General features: G+C 37.8%; 1 protein-coding gene across 5 annotated transcripts; it reads left to right on the top strand.

Annotated features, from left to right (window-relative positions):
* Positions 1-238: 238 nt before the first annotated feature.
* On the top strand, positions 239-16,456 carry ZDHHC13 (zDHHC palmitoyltransferase 13). Of its 5 annotated transcripts, none has more exons than XM_005531596.3 (17): positions 239-625; positions 1,223-1,356; positions 1,738-1,860; positions 2,344-2,421; positions 2,863-3,007; positions 4,204-4,268; positions 4,857-5,019; positions 5,883-6,008; positions 6,255-6,388; positions 7,157-7,257; positions 9,650-9,774; positions 10,784-10,846; positions 11,218-11,311; positions 12,700-12,783; positions 13,599-13,753; positions 14,914-15,011; positions 15,518-16,456. In XM_005531596.3, exons 1-17 carry the CDS (start codon positions 605-607, stop codon positions 15,651-15,653), a joined length of 1,845 nt encoding a protein of 614 aa, XP_005531653.1. In that variant the 5' UTR covers positions 239-604; the 3' UTR covers positions 15,654-16,456. The 5 variants fall into 5 exon arrangements, with proteins under 5 accessions (XP_005531653.1, XP_014115719.1, XP_014115722.1 ...); XM_014260244.2 differs by lacking the exon at positions 239-625 and adding an exon at positions 765-886; XM_014260247.2 differs by lacking the exon at positions 239-625 and having other exon boundaries at positions 1,341-1,356; positions 1,738-1,893; positions 2,840-3,007.
* Positions 16,457-16,549: the final 93 nt, after the last annotated feature.

The raw sequence follows: 16,549 nt of genomic DNA on the forward strand, positions 1-16,549 counted from the left end.
GCTTGCCCTAAAATGGCGGCTCCTCCCTCACCTGGCGGTCATTATGAGGCGACATTGGGGCTCAGCTGCGGGTGGAAATGGTCCTAAATGGCCTTGAAGTCCTGTGAGAACCGTGCCAGCCAGAAGGTGGCACTACTTCTTTCAAGGAATTGCGGAAAGTCAAAAGCTCCCCGCTGAGCCTCCTATTCTCCAGGCTGAGCTCCCCCCGCGCCCTCAGCTTCTCTTCACCCGACTTGTACTCCAGAGCCTTCACCAAGACATTGCTTCCAGCTGCTGAAGCACAACCCCCCGAAAAATTCGCCTTGTCCGCGAAAAGGGTCCTTGTCCGCGACCCAGGGGGACCCTGTGCTTAAACGAAAGATTTTTTTCGGTGTGGCTGCCTGGGTAAAAGGGAAGGAGCCATTTCAGGCACAACTGAACAAACCTGGAAGCCGCGGATCTTCCCGCCCAAACGGCTCCGCAGCAGCCGGGGTAGCTCAGGGATGGCTCCCCCGGTGCCCCCCCGGTGCCGCCCCGGTGCCGCCCCCGCCAGGGCCGTGTGTGCCCGGCCCCGCCCCGCAGCCGTGCCCAGGAAGCGGGAGCAGGAAGCTGCGGGGCTGCGGGCATGGCGAGCAGCGGCCCGGCGGTGAGCGGGGAGCCTGCGGGCAGTGCCGGGGCTGAGACCCAGTGCTGCCCGGGCCGGGGGTGCGCAGCGCGGCCGCGTGCCCCTGGCCGGCGGCGGGGGCGGGGCCGGGGCGGCCGCAGTGCCGCTGGGGCCTGGCGGGGGCTCCCGGGCAAGAGCTGTTCGTGTGCTACCCTGCGTGTGCCTTGTCTGTTCCCTCGCGTCGGTTCCTGGCTGCACGGGTGGCACTGTGGCTGCCAAGTGCGTTTCAAACCTTCCCCAAGGGTACGTAGGTTGTACCTACGGCTCCCCAAGGTCATAGGTTGTGGTTTCTGGTGTGGCAGCGGTGTTGTGGGTGAGGCTGCTGTGTCGGTAACCAGCTCTGCAGAGTGCTGAACGCCTCTAATTTGTCCTGATGCACCTTGACCACATCCCTGCTGTCCTCCGCAAATACAATGATTGATTTCTTGCTAGGAGGTTTTAAATGTGCTTTGAATTAACATCTTCGTTTGTATTAACAGAAACTAACACGCACAGTGAGTGCTTCTGGTAAAGAGAGAGGTGTGTGTGGTGTGCAGCTGATAAATAACAATGGTTAATAATTGTTTTGTTAACCTCCAGTGTAAAAGCCACTGCCATGGGTCTCATCGACCTCATATGCACAGCAGCCGCAGCATCCATGGAGAAAAAGATCTCCCAGGCCCATATCCCATTGCTGAAGACCCCAGCACCTGTGATATTGTCAAGGCTACACAGTAAGTACATGTTCTGAGTGTGCAGTGTTGAAATAGATGGGAGAGTGCTCAAATGTGAGACAGGCTGGATATTTTTACAAAGGAAATGTTTTCAGTTTCATTTTCTCCCTGTAGTAGAAGAAGAAAAATCACTTACAGCTGCTATTGTAAATGGAAGCATTTAAAGCAAACTTGTTTCAGTAGGAAATTCTACTCATCAAGGCACAGCCCCACTCTTTTTATAAGGCTTCCAGTGAATGCAATGTGGAATTTGCTCCAGTAGGAACTGCTGGGTGATGCTTACTGAGATGTATTTTTTTCTTTAGGATGCAGCTGTCTCTGGACTGGAGAATACTGAAAAAATTATAAGTAAATTGATTTATTTTTATTTTCTTATTTAAGATATGGACTCCTAGAGCGATGCAAAGAACTGGTAGAAGCAGGATATGATGTTCGACAGCCAGACAAAGAAAATGTGACTCTTCTTCACTGGGCAGCAATAAACAACAGACAGGAGCTGGTGAAGTGAGCTGGGAGTCCCTGTGACAGTAACACAGCGTATTCTGTCATTGTTACCTATAATGACTTTGTTGCTTTTGTACTTGAAAACAAAGGATTGTGCTGCTTGAGAAGAAAAGGGTGTAATTCAAATTTTAATGCACTTATCTTTGTGAAAATGTCACTGAAGTGTAAAGATAGCCTGTTTATTTACATGTGAAATCATGTAGTACATGAAATCATGTAATACATGAAATCATTAGATTTTCCTGGGTTTGTTTCTGATACAAAGATGAAAGCTGAGTTTAGAAGTACCCTGCTAATGACTATATTTTTTCTTCACCATCTTCTTGAAACAGCGTTATTTACTACCAAACCACTTTTGTCCATTTGCTTCTCTATTGAATTTTTATTATTAATTGTTTACTCCTTTAACTATGTTATCTTTAGTATAATGTTTAGCTACTTTATTATGTGTGTTCCTGACCTTACTGTGTTGTTATTACACAGATATTACATTTCCAAAGGTGCGATAGTGGATCAGCTCGGTGGAGATTTGAATTCTACGCCCCTGCACTGGGCCATTAGGTAATGCTGCTTGCACCCAGTAACTGCAAATCTGTCGATGTTCACAGCTGTGGTAGTGTTTTCTGAGATCCAGAGAACAAAGCACTGGTTGTCTGTAGAAAACATAACCTGAAATAACTATTCTGGGAAAACTTCTCCAAGTGTGAAGTCTCCCATTGGACAATCAGTGCTTTCTTCTAGAGTGTCAGACTTTTGCTAGAGTCAGAGGTTTGGATGACTGTTCACAGGAGAAGTTACTGTAGAATAACCACTGTATTCTAAATTAATGCTTTGCCCTTGGCTCATTTATTATGGTGTATATATTTAATATAATTTCCTGAAAAAAGCCATGAGAGTCTGAATTTTTTTTGGGATGCCTGTGAGAATTGTTAAGGCGATGCTTTCATTTAAATACCCATTTTTTTCATCATCTCTGTAGTTTTATTTCACGTATCGTTATAGACAAGGACACCTTCCCATGGTCATGTTATTGTTGAAATGTGGAGCGGATCCCAATCTTATTGATGGGGAAGGATTCAGTAGCATTCATTTAGCAGTGCTGTTCCAACACATGCCCATCATAACCTACCTAATAGCAAAAGGCCAGGTATGTTGCTGATGTCCCTAATGTTGTTTTCTGCTTACGAGTAGCTGCCTGTGTGTAGGAGACATTTCAGAATTAACTGGTGTTTTTCCCTAGATGAAAAGCAGTGACTCTACACCTATTTTTCTGTGCTAGAAGTGCAGACAAATTTAGATCTTTTTTATATTTGTACATATTATTTTTTAATACTCTTCCCTATTCCTGTCATTCCCTATATCCAGATTCACCTGCATTTCAGCATGAAATATTTATGATTTGATTACAGTTTTGTAACTAATAATATGTGCAGTTCTTCATCAATTGAAGAATGCAGAATAAATGATCAGTTAGGTCTGAATTTTCATTAGAAATTTCTGTACTGTATCTGTGGTAGTTGATGTCTCTTAGCTTATTATCTGAAATTAACAGAATTAATGGCAAGTGTAACAACTTGCTAATAAGAATGACAGGAGAGTTCTTATATGACCTAGACTGATTCTGAGGAGCAATATAGTGTTAGGATTTAAAAGTTTGCTAAGTCTATTTTCTTTCTCATGAAGTTCTCTTTAGGGAGAGTAACTGTTTTCTGGAATGTAGGTATAGTGGTGTATATCACAAGCCTAATAAAGTTGCTGGCCCACCTATCTTCTACTAAAAATATCCAAGTGAATAATTCTTCTAAGAAAATCTGTGCTAATGTAATGATGGATGGAGTCAGGGAATAAGGAAACTTTTCTTGTAAAGAAGGAAGAAAAGTAAAAAAGAGGAAGGAAGAAAATTTAGGTTAGATATTTAACTATGTCTTGAGATATATAATCCTTCTTTGTTGTTTTAATTATCATGGCTTTCTTATTTTCTGTACATCTGTTATGTACAAATATTTACACAAGAAACATGGTTAGCATTGCTTTACAAGATCCTTATTTATTGTATTTCTTTGCAAGGAGGACAAGAAATACAGTTGACATGATTCACTTAAAAATATCCTTATTGGAGTCTCTCCCTTAAAAATTTCCTTAAATGGAAACTCAGAATATTCTGAAAGGAATGATATACAAGACTTGTAGGAGGATAACATTTTAAATGAGTGTTGGCTTCTTGGCTGATATAATTTGATTTCTGTCCGTTTTCTGTTCATTAGTGAAGCTAAGCTAGTTCTATAGCCTTGAATTCCACTGTTTCCTGAAATCACTGGTAATCGCTTGTTATCTTATTCTTAGAACATAGACACAATAGACTTCAATGGACAAACACCTTTAATGTTAACAGCACAAAAAGTCATTGGGTAAGTAGAGAGTAACTGAAGAAGAGTCTATTGTATTGTACTCAAGAAGCAGTTAGGTGAAATTTTCCTTACTGTTGTTTTGTTTTCTTTTTAATATGATATTCCTTTCCCTTCTATTTGTACTAAAATATGAGGTGTTTCAGAGATCAGGAGTTGGGAATAGCTCACTGGATATAGAAAAGAAAGTAAAAGAAATTTCTAGAAGAATTTTAGGTTTGTGGCTGAATCATCTGCAGCCTTATTGTATTTTCTGCAAAATGAAAACAAATGGGTGTGGATGCAGTGAAATGCATTTAAAACAAATAAAATGGGGAGATACAAGCTATGTATGGTGTTGTAGAAGATATAACCTGTGTTATGAACCTCATATTTGTTAAAATGGTAAGGTAGCATGGTCTGGAGAAAAACTCCCAGGGTAGGTCTGGAATTCTAAACATGGATCTATCACCGATGAGCTGGTTCTGAGAAGGCATTATGTATCTGCTGTTGTTTCACAAATGGGAACTCTTGTTTTATAGTGTTCAAAAGTTTCATTTCCAGTCTAGATTATCTTCTGTTTGTTAACTCTCATACTTTATTTTCATCTAGACCAGAGCCCATGAGGTATCTCTTAAAGTTTAACCCCTCTCTCAATGCTGTAGACAATGTTCAAAAGAATACTGCACTGCATTGGGCAATAGTCTCAGGAAATACTAGTGCAGTGGATTTGTTGCTGGAAGCTGGTGCCAGCCTGAACATAAAAAATGTCAAGGTACAATTTCCTTTGTGATACTTTGTCCTATGTGGCATGAATGTGTAAAATGAATGTAAAGGAAAATCACAGTCCTCTCCATGTTGTATGTGAATTACAGCAGGGGTCGGCTAAGAGCAGATGTTCTTAGTCTTTCCCAGAAGGAAGTAGCACCTTTCTTGAGTGTGACTCAAAGTATGGATGCAGAGGTTCTTTGCAACCTTTGTGTAACAAATAGCCAAGCCTTGTGTTCACTCAACAGTAATTGTGTCCTTTGCACATTCTGCTCCCTCACCCTTTTTAGTTTCATTTTCTTGCGGTGTTTAATTAGTTTCATTTTCTTGGGACCTTGTTTAAATTCTTTTTTATCTCTTATTTTGGCTGTTTTCTGTTTAAAAACGTCATGAGGACTTGGGCAGATTTAAAAAAATATGTTTCTTAGTGTTCAGTCAGACTTGTAAAGACTTAATTTTAAGTGAATGTCCTCCTGTGAAAGCTGATGTTTGGCAATGCCTGTTTGTACATTGAAAAGGTTATCACATATGAAAAGCTTCTACTTAATATTTGTAGAAATTGATAGTATAAATGTTGAGAGTATAGATTCCCATGACTATATAGACATGTTACTGGAGGCAGTCCAACAGATAAATAGGTGGAAGCTATTTGCAAGTATCAGTTTTTAGAACTACGAAGCTCTGATTTGAGCATGTTAGCACTCTGAATTTAGCTTACCTTTGCCATAAAAGAAATAGTGGGGGGAGATGGAGCTGGGAAGTAACTGCCCAGTTAGTCTTGTTTTAACTATATTCATTTCTTGCTTCTGTTAAAAATGAGAGTATTTATGTGTTAAGTACATAAATAAATAACCCTTTCTGTTGTTAAAGGGAGAGACACCGCTTGACATTGCTTATCAAAGTCAGAATCACTTCATGATTTATATGATACAAGAGGAAGAAAGAATGAGAAACAGGAGAAATAATAGGTTGCTGAAAATAATAGAGAAATATGAGGTAATTTCCTGAGTAATAACTAATGGAAATAAAGCTTGAGCATACTGTGGTTAGTGACATGCAAATTAACAAGAGTAATTTCTGAAATTGTGTGAAATTCTGAAATACCTCACCCCTGCTTTTGGTGTATTGATGTGTCCTATCTTATTTTGAGTCTTTCAGCATTTATTATTACATGAACTGAATACTTTTAGATAAGACCTGCTTAAGTACTTTGTCATATTTTAACAATTATAATTTTAACAGCTCTTTCTGATGTTGGCATCTTCCTTGACATTCATATGGGCCATTGGATATGTCATGGACTTGAGTTCTGATTCTTGGCTTTTAAAAGGAGGTTTGCTTCTCGGCCTGCTATTTGGGATGTCTCTGTTTGTGAGGTTTGCAGCTTTTTCTCTCTGTTTTTGTACTTACTTGTCAAAGGCACTTTAAAAAGTATCTGATGCTTAATTATTTTCAGAGTTTAGTTTCATTTAGTATAAAGGTACCTTCTGAGAAATGGTTGCATGGTGTGTGAAGAGTTTAAATACAGGTACTTTTTAGAATGAATGACTATAGAAATTGAATGTATTTAAGTGTATACAATAATAGTTTCTTGCCACTGAAGGATTTGAAAAAAAAACCCCAAACCCGGTCTGTTTGCTAATTTTATTGTCAGATCGTTATTAACGGTCTGCATCTGGTAGACATGGAGATATCTGCTCAGAAATGTCCTTTATCACAACGTTTTCCTGCTATATTCTGTCAAAGATGAGTTTTAATGAGCAGTCCCATGTTTCTCTGTTCCCCAGAACTCCCAGTATTATCTTGAGTTGTTTCTCACTTTTTTCTCCCACAGTCAGTGGTCACTGATATGACAATGCTGTCTGTGTGCAAATAGATAGATTGGAGTTTTCACCCAGTCCTACAGCACTTTTCTTATATAATATTGTACTGGAACAGAGCACTCTTCAGCTTTATTTTTGTATTGTTAATGCCCTGTATATGGATAAATAGTGCTTTTGAGTGGCAGTTCTTGACTGCTTTGAGAGACTTGAAGTAAACCGTAAATGAAATTTTTACAGTTACAAATAAGATTATTTCTATTCTATGGATTTATGTTTCAGATGTGTTTTGAAAAACATTTTTTTCTTTTAATGTTCTTTCAGGCAACTCATGGGGCTCAAGAATCTAAGGTATCTTCCCACAGCATTTCTGCTAAGTTCAGTTTTTTGGATGTCCATGACCTGGTTTTTCTGGTTCCTTCCTGATATCCTTTTTACTCAAGAAATGCAACTCTCCTTGGAGTTTCTTGTAAATCTAAACCTGGTTGTGCAAACAGTGATGAGCAGTTCCAGATAATTCCAGATAATTCCATGTGACTTAGTGTCAGTATTATTAGGTAAGATTAGTTTAATCCCATTGGGAAGGAGCAAAATGACTTTTAAGTTATACGCTGGCTAAAAATCTGTACCTTCTTTTGTCTGTAGATTTTTGTCTTTATAACCTGAACTATTTCATGTGTTACTGGAGTATCAGAGTGAAGATGTTTGTTATAAAATTAATTGTTTCTGTTAGCATCTCCATGTCACTCTTTAGTCTTCCTCGCTGAGACTGTTGTACAGTGATGTATTTTGGCATGTGGTATAACTGGGTAACACCTATATTAATAATAATTTTAAAAGCATCTCTTCTTTCTGAAATGGTAAGCGTTCGATGGTTAGTGGTATTCATGCTCCTGCCTTTAAAAACAACATCCTTTACCTCCACCTCCCTAAAAAAAAAGAAAAAATTTCTTTGTATTCCTGCAAAATAGACTGTCCAGTCTCCCATTTTTATTCACAGGTTACACTGAATCTTTAGTATACAGTGGATTAATTTCTGACATTTACTTTCTTTGAAGAAGCTTTTCACTGATGAGTACAAAAACAGTTTAGTAGTTTGTGCTCTCTTTCCATTGCTCTGCTCTTTTGTTACACAGTGGGTATCTGTTTATTGGTAAAGTTGTGTGAAAAGGCCTTTAGGAAAATACTTAGAACTGCATATAATTTTGTAGTAAACCAGCTATAATATATTGCTCCACAGTTTTAATTAATTTTTAATTTAGCCTTTAAATGACATTTTCTCTTGTACTGTTCCAAATTAATATGTCCTTAATAGAATTATTAGGATCAACTTTGATCTGATCAAGTATATTCCTGCTGGGGATTCACGCATATGCTTGTATAAATGGAAATGGTGTTATTCAATTGTTGTGAAGCTTTAAGGTTTGTTTTATTGGTCTCATCTAAGTTAAAAGGAAAAAATAATTCCACTGGCAGGGATTTGAGTCAGACACTTTGCTGAAGATAGTGAGCATAGCAATATTCTGAAGTCCTAACCATAGCCTGGTGAAATGGGCCAGTGGCTAGGTTTCCATTTCACTGTCCAATCCTATTTCTCATGAATGTGTTTTCCTTCTGGAGCTGGTCACATATCTGAGTGTCTTAAAAGTTTTCAGGATTTTAGTTAGCTGCATTTGTCTGTCAAACTTCCTCTAGACTGAATGAAAATCCAGTCATACTAATTAAGGATTTCTCTGAGCTCAAAAAAAACCAATAGCAGTGCAAATAGACCAGCAGTATCCACAAGAAACATATCATCATTTTGACTTCTAAAATTGTACCCTGCAACTGCATTGTAACAAACACAGCTGGTGTTTGTGCCACTATTTCCTAAATTATCATATTGATTTTAATTAGAACTGTTGGCAGTGTTGTTAGTTCATAAGACAAAACAACCTTGAGGTTGCTATCTTGCATTTTTAAAAATTATATGCACTGAGTGACTGAGGGGTCACTGGAGATGCAGTCCAGCTTGAGCTCTCTGCCTGCTCCTTGGTGGCAGCAGGGACTGTCCTTTAGCAGCCTGAGTCTCAACTTTGATGCTTGAATCGAATTAGTATGAAACTTGTCCCACTCCACATTCTTCTGTTGTTGTACAGAGACAATCTTGACGTGTTTTTCTTCCCCACTCATCTGATACAGAGATGGTTTTAGTTCATGGTGTAAAAACCGTTCCTAATATCCCATTACCTTCAGAAGCATTTAACAGTGTGTTTAGTGTTTTTTGTGTGACAAAAATAGTTTCAGGATGACTTCCAGTTACATTTTTCTGAATGAATATATTTAGTTGCTTTTAGCTAAAACGAATAGGACAAGGTAAGACTGCATGAGAGCCACCTGTTTGAGTTAGGGGTGGGTGCAGCAGCCAAACAAATCTCACAGCTGTCAGAAGCTTTATAGCTGTGCATGTCTGACTGATATTGTTTAAATAAAGTACAAAAGCTTCAGAGGGAAAGAAGAAATCAGATTTGTTTCATATCTGTGAAATAATCAAAGGCAAAAATCTGGAGGACTTTTGAGGACATGGAGCCATATTATGATGCAAATTTATACAGTTGTAAGAGTCTTCCCCAGCACTCAAACTAGGCAGAATATTCCATTTCTCTGATAAGATGGCCTTGGAAGGACAGAGAGGATCCTACTGTCAAAGTGAAAGTAATTTTTTCCTTCTTGTGTCTTGCTTGTAAACTAGTATAAACTAATTTTAGGATATTTTGCTTGTTAGACAAATAATGGTGTTATGAGTTATAAGAATATAGTCCTTAACCTGACTATCACATACCACAAATGTAATTCTTAAAATCACTGTCATGTTCAGCATGATGGGTCTTGTCTATTATTTCTATAAAACCTGGAGTACTGATCCTGGATATATAAAGACTTCAGAAGAAGAAAGGAAGGAGGTAGGAGATTTTTGTAAAAACAAATTGAAAGGTTGATGTGGTGCAACATGTATGTACTTCTGGCTTGTCATCATGTGCAGCTTTGTTAAACTGGAAAGCAGTGAAATATTCTTCCTCAGAGTTTTTAGCAATGTTGTTTAACAACACAGGTCTTGGAGAATTTCTCCTTCTACTGCTTTTTTCCTCATCTTCCTCGTTCTGCTATAATTTCCTTGCATCTCTCCTCTCTTTGAAATGCGAGCTTTGGCCAAAGGTTGTACAGACTCACTGGTGTTATCTGTGATATGAATTCTCATAGAAGTTCACTAAAAAAATAGAAGTTTTGCATAATTTCTGCTCCAGTTGTCTCTGGTTAGAAAGAAATAGTCACAGTGCTATCCTATATATTATATGCTAGTAATTATTTCAATTTTACCAGGCGCTTTGAGGATATGTATAATGGTTTGATTTTTGTTCTTGAACATTGTGCAACTCACATGCTGTTTCCGAACTGTTTTATAGTGGCCAAAAGAAATCATGAGCAGCCAATCAGTAGAGAATTTAGTGTCTGGTCTCCCCAGCCTATGCGTTAAGGAAAGCATTTTGTTTGTGATCGCGTGGCTCTCCTTGAGGTTGTATTTCTTCATATTGCCAGGGAGAATAAACTGCAGTTTTAAGATATTGCCACAGGACTCATAAACATGTCCTTATAAAGGAGCAGACTTGATCTCCCTGAAGTCTGACTGACTATATGAGAGATGCCATCTCATTGTATGGAATATGTAATTCACATAATTTTTTCATTTTGGCAACACAGAGATACTTTTCTGAGCAATCTTGTGTGGATGAAGGTGCATTAGTGTTTATTAGTTTGTTTTTTCTTGTGCTCCTCTTTATATAGCAAGTTCTTATTCCTGTTCATGCTTGGCACTTTAAATACTTAAAAAATGCAGAAGTCCTAATGTAGAACTCTTCATAGCACCTATGGAATTGTGATCCAAGTTCAAGCACAAAATACTTTGTCTTTCAGAACATAATAGCTCTTGCAGAAGCTGGTTGCTTGGACTTCAGAACATTCTGCACATCATGTCTTGTAAGTGGGGCTTTTGTACTTCTGTTCTTTGTGAATCTGCCTTTTACTCAATACTGCCATAAAAAGCCTTTTTCCTCACTGCTTGTCATTAAAGTGTTACAAAAGTAGTTTGTTATATATTGTTTAGATTTCTCTATTTCTTTTATGGTGACAAGAGATTCTTTGAGATTCTTGGACTCTAATCTTAAATTTAAAAAATTGATTCCATCTTTTTTTTTTTTGAGTATATAGTTCTCATCTATGTTCTGTGATGTGAGGTCATATTGCAAAATGTAATTATGCAAAATGTGGTTGTAACTGTAAGGTGATGCCTTAAACTCTGAGCAAATGCTTCTGCCATGAATGTATTCTTTTCTTTCATCCTCACCTAGGTAAGGAAGCCTTTGAGATCTGTGCATTGCCTTGCTTGCCAAGCATGTGTAGCCAAATATGATCAGCATTCTCTGTGGACTGGAAAGTGCATAGGTGAGAGTGTGTGTTTTATCAAATTTGAAAATGCCACATATTTTAAAAGTTGCGGAGATAACATTTATTGCCTTAAAGAGAGAGTACACGTGATGCAAGAATATCCTGTTGATACTGAAGGGGTAGGTGCCCGTTGATAGGTGCCAGAGGGAAATTAGTTGGAAGAGAGAAAAGCAAATAAGATTATTCAGGGGTTGTTAGAGTGGTCACCCTAAGGACACAGACCACACAATCTGTAACTCTTTCTTTGGAGAGGGAGGAAACAGGGGATATGATTGAGACTTTAAAAAAACGAAAGAAAAAAATTTATAAGATGGTGGCTTAAGTGAATACAGAATTATTAGCCAAGCACATTATAGTAGAACTAGGGATTTAAAATTGATAAAGGAAAAAATGTCTCCACATGGCAGGCAGTGAAATTTTAGGCCTTGTTGTAAGGGGTTGCAATCATAAGCCATATCAGCAGGTTCAGAAAGGGATTAGACAAACTTTTTTTGACAGTGTATCCAGGAATAGATACTAAAAGAACCAGACAAGTGTGCGCAGTCTGACATTTTAATGCAGTAGCTGTGGATGAGGAGAATGAACACACAAAGTGGCTGGACTTCTGTGACTTCCTGAACTTCCATTGCCTCTTGTCACTGTTAGGGACAGTTCTGAGTGGAGCAGCTGTACCGCTGAGATAATGCCGTAGGGCGTTTCCATCTTCTTGTGTTCATCTCACCCTCTCTCTTCCTTTCTGGCTCGTTACTGGTGATGCTCAGGATAGGAAGGTGATAGCTTCACATTTTTAACAATGTATTTCTCACCTTGTTTTTTGCCAATAGCTTTTTTCCTAGTGTTAAATGCTATATTTACAATGTTTGCTATTTACGAGGTGCTGAGTCATCCTTCTGATGCATTGTCTCAGAGGTTTGAGCAATACGATTGTAATTTAAAAAAAAACATCTTCATATAACAGTTTTTGTGACAGAGGTTTGGGGTTTTTTTATGTGTATGTTTTCAATTCTGAAGGACACAAGGTCAGACAAATTGAACAGCTTAGACTTCTCAGTCATATGAGACAGTTTTATTGTGCATGGGAGGGAGTTGTGGTTGCTTAATTAGTTTTCATCCTTCTAAAACAGCTGAAGATACGCTCTGAAGGAGAGACAAATCCTGGTTGACTTTATCTAGCTAATTCTATTATATAAATTGGAATGGCTTACAGGAGAAAGTTGAGAGAGAGATCAGCCTTGCCAAGCTCTCTTGTGGATGGCAGAGATTAAAATAAGAAATGGTTTTGACTCTCTTTTTATTTCTGCTAACTTCAGTGGGAATGCAAGTACTGCTGAATTTTAAAATGTCCAACTTTAAAAAATTATTTTCCTTTTTTTCCTCAATTTCAGGCATTGGGAACCATTATTACTACCTGTTGTTCCTGTTTTTCATGATGGTGACTGGTGTCTGGCTGCTTTATGGAACTTTTCAGTGTATGTATCCATGAATTCAGTTTTATTTTGCTTTCAAACCCCTCTCTGTGTGGTCTTTACTTTTCAGCATTTCATTTCCAGCAAGTGTAACCTGCACAAGTGATACCTTATTTCAGCAGTGATGTTACTGTGTAGCTTAAGTGAGACTGCATCCTTTCTGAGTCTTTGGTCGAATACCTTACTGCGTTTGTGTTGAGCAAGAACAAAGATGCTGCTGTAGTGGGATATCCATTGGAAAATTAAATAGAAGGAAGCATTTTGTTAGAGAGGAAATAGGAAAGCCATGTGGAGAAAGGTCAGGTTCTAATCTGGATGCCCTTTGCTGTAACAAAACAAGTTCTGTAAATAGTTTGTAAATACATTATTGCAAAAGCTTGATTTATTTTTTTTTTTTTAATTTGGAAATATCTATAATAAACACAAACTTTTTTTTTTGTTTTAAAGTACTTTAATTCTGAAGAGGAAAAAGTGTATTATCTTATTAACAAATCTGAACTGTTACTTTGAAAAATTAAAAAAATTATTGGAAAGGAGAGGAAAGCCCTTAGAATTTAGTTGCTAGGATGAATTACCATAGCACCAACCTTTAAAAATATGGATGTTTTTCTGTGGATCATGAGCACAGAGTGTAGAGATTATGCAGCCAGAACAGCAAGCAGTCATGCATCTGTGTGGGTGCTTTTACGTGGCAACAGGGTAGATGAAATGTGGTATTTCTACAAGACGTTGCTATGTAATATTCATTTTATGCAAATAGTCTTTGCTCAGCTCTTAAGGGCTTAAAAGCACAATTAACTGATTATGTGTCTTGTCAGATTGGTCCAACCACTGTGCAAGTTTCCTTCAAGATGGAGCCTGGACATACTTCACCCAGACAGTGTCCTGCTCTCCCTGGGTTTCCTACATCTCCTCAGTAGCCTGTTTCCACACCCTATGGGCCTCTGTGTGGCTCACTGTTCAGCTTTATCAGGTAATATTTTCCTTCAGTTTATGCTTCTTGTCACATTAAAGCTTTTCCCTGGATAATTTACTCCCATAAAAACTCTGTGCCTGCTCTCCCTGATTATTGTCACAGGAAGGTGCTTCTTTTAAATCTCAGAGCAGACCTTGAAGTTTCACAGGTTCTTGTGCACTCATAATTTCCCTGTTGGAAGCAATAGAATTACAGTCTGCAAATTGTTCCTATAACTGAGTTTGGGTTTACTACTCATCAGAAATTTCAAGCCTGTAAAAAGTTGTATTTAAAGACAAGAAATTTATTTGACTAATATAACTGATATTAATGACCCCAAAACTGCACTAAAGCTTAGCAGCATGGCTATTCCTGAGTTGAAAATTCTATGGCAGAGCTCATCCATATGTCATTAGACTGTATTAAATCCCACTGCTACCGTAAAAACATATGACCTGGATTTTATCTTGTTGAGGACAGTCAAATTTCTTGTTTATGTTTTTCTCAGAGAAAAACTTGGCTATGCAAACAAAATTGAGAAGAGCTGTCTTAAAACACCTGTGAAACAGCTTGTTTATCAGCTCTTGGGAAAGAGATGTCTTTGAAATACGTGTTAAACGTACTGAGCTAAAGGCTTATTTTATATCTTGTTTAGTAAAAAAAAACAAAAAGCAAAAGCTCTACAATTTTAGACATGTACTGCTAAATTTTTGCAGTGTCCAAGACACGGGGATATCATGCTGGTAAAAGATAGAGAGGATATTTACAGTTTAACTACTGTGTTTCATACACAGTGATTTGAAAACGTACTGCTTTATGGCATTTAGTGTCATCGTGAATCAAGGGATCTTTTTCTACCATTTTGTGTGGTAGACTGTAGACAAAAAATCTGAGGAGATTGGTGCTTAACTGTGATAGATTTTATACTTCTACAGACATCCCAATTAAGCTTGCCTTCTCTGGAAGCTGGTGTTAGAGCTTGCCAGGTTCTGTTTTAGCCCAGGAGACATTTAAAAACATACCTTTCAGTCATCAGTGACAGTAGTGGTTACTCATTTGTTAGATATGTCTAGCCTCTTCCCCACTGCTCCCCTCTAATTAGTACCTTTTGGTCTCACCAGAATTTTAATCTGTGATGTTCATGTTGTAAGCGTTGCTTGCATTTTTTTTCCAATCAGATTGCGTTCCTGGGGTTGACCTCACATGAAAGAATGAACATCCTGGTACAGAGAAAATCCTCTAAGCATCCTGTTCCACTCAGAAGGACTCCATACAAGTGGGTATTATTGAATAGAGTTTTTTAAGCATGTTATCTCTTCAGTACTAATTTGTTTCACTGCTTCATAAATGCAAAAACACTGTTCTGGGGGTGAGGGAGTACTGTCCTCAAATTTGTTCATCAGTCTCTGTGTCTGTTGTGTAGGGTCAGAAAGAGCATTACAGTATGAACTGGTCCCTTACTAGCTTCTCTTGCAGTATTTAGCTTTATTAATAGAAGTCGGTACCAAATTTTGCCTTTTTCCTCAGGTATACTAACAGAGGAGATCTTACTAACTTATAAATATTTGAGTTCAACTTAATCTACTCTCATTTGTTAATGTAAAACATGTTGTAAAAGTTCAGCAAAGGAACAATGCTCAACTGAGAGCTGTTTCTTCTCCCTGAGCTGTCTCCCTTGACAGGTTAATATCTTAAGTAATGTCTCATGGTGAAGTGGTATTTTTCATGCTTGCACTCTTCTTTTTTTAGGTTTATTAATGCATATTTTTCTCTTTTTTTCAGCCTTGGATGCTTCCAGAATTTTGCAGACTTTTTTCAGTGCAGTTGCTTTGGTATGTTCAAACCCAACATAATTGACTGGACCAAGCAATACAAACTTTTTCATCTGGCAAAGGAGAAAAATGTTCATTCTGTGTAAAGTTTTGCTTAATTTCTGAGACAGTTGAGCTGAAAACTACATAAAACTGGATATTTTGTTAAGTTTTACAATTTTTTCTGAAGCTGCTTGTTTTTATTTTTTCTTGTTGTTTCAAATATTAAACTTAACTTGTATAAGAAACAGCAGATTTGTATATGGAACAGTCACTGTGTGTCTGTGTATGTATAGTTTGAGCTGAAACAATTTAAAATTTTATGTGAGGAGATGACACAAATATATATATTTTTAAAGGTAAGTTTTTGGGATAGGATTTCAAAGTGATGTTGGGACTCTTTACTTTTCTGGTAATAAAAGACACTTGAATTTGAAAATTAAGGTGAATGTTCATGTTTAAAAATTTAATATTACAATTACATTGTAGTTTTATTGCTTATGTTTTGCAAACCTCTAGTAAGTCTTTGTATTTGAAGAGTTTATATGTAATAAAATAGAGCTTTCATACTTATAAATGTATTTTTGCAGTGTGAAATAGATGCAAGGGATATGTGACCAGTGAAGAGTGGGTGGGCACAAAACCATAAGGAGTGTGACTTTTATGTTTTTCATATATATATGCCCTGTTAGGGTATGAAAACAGGTACGTTTATGGTGGAAGATAGCAATATACATAAAGAGAAGCAATTGTTCCCCACTGCATCTGTAATAGCTAATGTCAGTCACATTCCCAAGAAAAGGAGGGGCTAGCTGAACAGTGTGATATGAAAGTAACAAAGTAGGTAACAATGAAAACCAGCAGGGAAAAAGTTCAAGATCAGGAAATTAAAATCAGATACCATCTAGAACTGGCATCCTAAGTAATGTAGTGAAATGCAATTATTGAAATTAAAAAATGGGGGGGTTAATTCATCATGGTGAAATCCATTTATCTGAAACAT

This window comes from Pseudopodoces humilis, chromosome 7 (assembly GCF_049639895.1).
Source record: "Pseudopodoces humilis isolate 2021_Gansu_Grassland_sample_001 chromosome 7, ASM4963989v1, whole genome shotgun sequence".
NCBI classification, from domain to species: Eukaryota; Metazoa; Chordata; class Aves; order Passeriformes; family Paridae; genus Pseudopodoces; species Pseudopodoces humilis.

Coding starts and splice junctions, on each gene's coding strand:
- ZDHHC13 (XM_005531596.3), top strand. CDS start 605: ATGGCGAGCAGCGGCCCGGCG. Junction 1,861..2,343: donor AACAGACAGGAGCTGGTGAA/GTGAGCTGGGAG, acceptor GTTATTACACAG/ATATTACATTTCCAAAGGTG. Junction 13,754..14,913: donor TCACTGTTCAGCTTTATCAG/GTAATATTTTCC, acceptor TTTTCCAATCAG/ATTGCGTTCCTGGGGTTGAC.